Source organism: Notechis scutatus, chromosome Z (assembly GCF_049901735.1).
Source record: "Notechis scutatus isolate UNSWTSFEM ecotype Mainland chromosome Z, rNotScu1.2, whole genome shotgun sequence".
NCBI classification, from domain to species: Eukaryota; Metazoa; Chordata; class Lepidosauria; order Squamata; family Elapidae; genus Notechis; species Notechis scutatus.
The window spans coordinates 32,322,918-32,326,663 of NC_142025.1; the positions used below are offsets into that span (position 1 = coordinate 32,322,918).

The following is a 3,746-nucleotide window of genomic DNA, read 5'->3' on the forward strand; positions in this document are numbered from 1 at the left end:
TATGAGTCTCATTAAAAACCGGGCAGTGTTTTCTACTGTTTTCCTCCTCCCGCCACTTCGCCTTTCGTTATATAACCCCATGCCTACAATTCTCCCACTGAGAACTAGCAAAGATAGGCACGTGAAGACGTGGCCTACTGCGCGTGGAATACCCCCAGACATGCTTTGTGCATACATTCACATATGCATGCATGCATGCGAGGGCACAACACACACACACATCACACAACACCTTCACTTTATTTTCAAATCTATAGATATACATATCCATCCATGCACCGTCCGTGCACAAGTACAAGTACACGCACGCACGCACGCACACGCACCATTCAGACGTGGGCAGGAGATCAGCTCGCCGCCTACGAAACCAAACTGGGAGGGGTTGTGAATGAGGGCTGGGTTTCCATTGGCTGCACGCAGTCGCCGTGGCGTGGGGGTATCTCTAATCATATTCAGCATGTTTTGCACAAGAAATGTCAGCCAGGAAGGGTTCTCTGCTCTCTTCGCCAAATTATTCCAAGGAAATGGCATGTTCGGAGACCCCAGCTGCAAACGCCTTTTTGGTGGACTCTTTGATCAGCTCAGCCTCAGGCAGAGGGGAAGGAGGGGAGGCGGTGGCGGCGGCGGAGTTGCAGTAGGAGGAGGAGGAGGAGGAAGAGGCGGCGGCGGCAGCAGCTACTACCCGAACAACGGCGGTGTCTACCTGCCACAGGCGCCCGATTTGCCGTACGGGTTGCAAAGCTACGGGCTATTCCCGGTCCTGAGCAAATGCAGCGAGGATCTGCCTCCCCCGCCGCCGCCGCCAAGCATGGTTCCCACTCCGCACACTTACATGTCAGGGATGGAGGTCTGGCTAGATCCCCCGAGATCCTGCAGCCTTGAAGAGCCCACAAGCCCACAGGCGACCTCCTGCTCCTTCGCTCCCAGCATTAAAGAGGAGAGCTCCTACTGCCTCTACGACTCGGACAAGGCCCGCAAAGAGGCACCGGCCACCGACCTGTCGCCTTTCCCGAGGCTAAGCGCAGAGATCTGCGCCGTGAATAACGTGGCGGCGGGGGTGCCTGTCCCGGGCTACTTCCGCTTGTCTCAAGCCTATGGCACCGTCAAGAGCGGCAGCTGTTATAGCAGCTCCCACCAACACCACCAACAGCAGGAGCCGCCGCCGCCGCCGCCGCCGCCGCTGCTACACCCAGGGCAAATGGTGGCCGCTTCCCAGTTTGCCCCGCAGCCCCAAGTGAGCTTCGAGTCTTCTCCGCCGTTTCCTCTGGCCGCCTCGTTGCCCGAGCAAGGCAAGAAAGACAGCGAGGATTCTTCCCCACCCAGCACTTTGGCCGGGGATTCGCAGAGAGGAGAGGAAGAAGGGCAGGCTTCTTCTTCTGCCGCAGAAGAGCTGTCGCCGGCCCCCTCGGAGAGCAGTAAGCCTCTCTCCGAGAAAGAAACCCTAGGTAAGGATTCCTCATCCACCAAAGGCGGGGAAGGATTTTAAACCCTTCCCCGTACAAAAAAGAGTTTTTGCCAGGTCAGTCCAACCCCAGGAAGGGCACCTTAGACAAACCTACTCAGCAGCCACACCGATTTTGTGCAAGGATGCAGAGGTACTGTAGATACCAGACTGCCAGGCAAGTCGGCAGATAGCCATAAATTCAGGGAAAAAAAGCTTATCCCAGGGAGAGACAAAAAAAAAGGGCAAAACACACACGCATATCTCTCTTTTTTATTTTGCAACCCTTAATGCGCTGGCGGTGGACAATAGAGCATTCGGGGTGGGGGCAACAAAAAAAAGACCACACCCAAGCCTGTCCTTCGTGGCCCACCGCGGTGCAGAAATGCCTGAACAGATAACAGAGACGTTCATTAAAAGGCCAAAGTAAGCAAAGAAGTCAGCGTCCATAAATAAAACCCTTCAGAACCTAAGTTCTAGTTTACGATCTTGGATGCCTTTACAGACCTCCCCCCCCCCCCTCAGAGTATTTAGTTGGGCTGAAATTCTCTCGGGCAGCAGGGTCAGTTTAGACTGCAGACTGTCCCCGCCAGTGTTCCTGCAGGCTTAAGGAGCCTTCCGGGATAAAAATCCAAAGGGCCATTTCTGTGAATGGGAACGGCCTTAAGGGCGCCCTGGGATCCTTCTCCCAGTGCCTTTTATTGCAAAGAAGAAAGTTTGTGCAGGAATGGAACACTAAGTGATAGCAACAGTGAGGTCCTACTAATAGGAATGTTTCCAAACTTTTACAAAGTAGGGCATTTTAATACTGATTGCTCATAATTCTGAAAAGCGATGGCAATAAGTGTACCCATGTTAGTCATATCCAAATACATGCAAGAATATGCTTCTGTACTGAATCTCAGTCCAGAAGGGAAAGATGTTCACCCTCCCTAAAAAAAAGATCTGTAACTCTGCAGATATTAGGGAATGGTCTATCCCTCTTTTTTTAATGTGCCAGGTGGCTAATCATCCCTTGGCAACCCAGGTAAATATAATTAATCTCTGGAAGAGGAATTGATCTTGTCATCCTATGCAGATTTGCCTGTCCTGTTGAATTAAACGGCTTCAGTTCCCAAATATGCAGCTATGGGATTTTATTAGCTAGTTTAGCTAGACTTCGCTGAGTTACAGATTTGTGCTGGGGGAAAAAAACGGTCTCAGAAGGAAAAAGTGTGGAGCAATTTAGCCCTGTACTCATGGGGCTATATTTTCACATCATCTGTCTTTTCACTTAGGAAGAGGGTGGGTTTGTTTGTTTTTTTGTAAAGAGAAATGTTTGAGGGGGGGGCGGAAGGCAATGGCATACCTTGCTGGTGTCAATATCAAAATTTGACCACCTTTTGCTTAGGCAATCTTGAGAGGGAATCAAATCAAGCAGGAAGGTGCTCCTTGTCTCTGGGTGTGGGTAGGGAGGGAAGACCTTAGAAAGGGGCTTTAAAAAGAGGGCTGGGGCCATTGGAAAGTTGCCACAAACTTAAGGTCAGTAAGGAACCTAGCCCTCGAGTATTTCTCCCAGCTCCTTCCTGGTGTCCTTGGTAATGTCCCTGGCTGACTCTTTTTTCCAAACTAGGCGGCCAGAAGGGAGAGAATGCAGCCACCTGGCTCACTGCGAAAAGTGGTAGAAAGAAGCGGTGCCCTTACACCAAGCACCAAACACTGGAGCTGGAGAAAGAGTTTTTGTTCAATATGTACCTGACTCGTGAGCGTCGCCTAGAAATCAGCCGTAGTGTCCACCTCACGGATAGACAAGTTAAAATCTGGTTTCAGAACCGCAGAATGAAGCTGAAGAAAATGAACAGAGAGAATCGGATTCGGGAGCTCACAGCCAACTTCAGCTTCTCCTGATGGACCTATGGACACCTTTGAACCGTCTAAGCAGCCCATACAATCCTGAACCCCACCCCACCCTAGCTCACCCCACCCCATCCAGTCAGGGTTTAACTATTGGCACCTGTGTGGATCTGAAGCTTTCAATCCCACTCTCAGCCTCTCCATTGCTTCTTTGTGGTTGATTTCGTTGGGATGAAGCCATAGCAAGGCAAACCCAGCATTCCTTCTGAACTTCCCTTCTTCTGTTCTCACTTCTGGAGACCCTGGCCCTTGAGAAATAGGATGTCTCAAACACTAGTGCCTATTCTCCTTCCTAACCTACCCCCTTTAAAAAAAAACCATCAAAAAGCAATCAGAAAAGTAACCTAGCCAAAGGAAAGGTGCATTCCCAACCTCTCCGTTAAGCTATGCCACATGTTGCAAACTGGGGTTG

The 3,746-nt window shown here is 50.8% G+C and overlaps 1 protein-coding gene across 1 annotated transcript; it reads left to right on the plus strand.

Annotated features, from left to right (window-relative positions):
* Window positions 1-473: 473 nt before the first annotated feature.
* On the plus strand, window positions 474-3,328 carry HOXA10 (homeobox A10). The gene is given in 3 exon segments (XM_026673543.2): window positions 474-602; window positions 605-1,445; window positions 3,054-3,328. Coding segments are annotated over 3 exon segments (1,245 nt in total).
* Window positions 3,329-3,746: the final 418 nt, after the last annotated feature.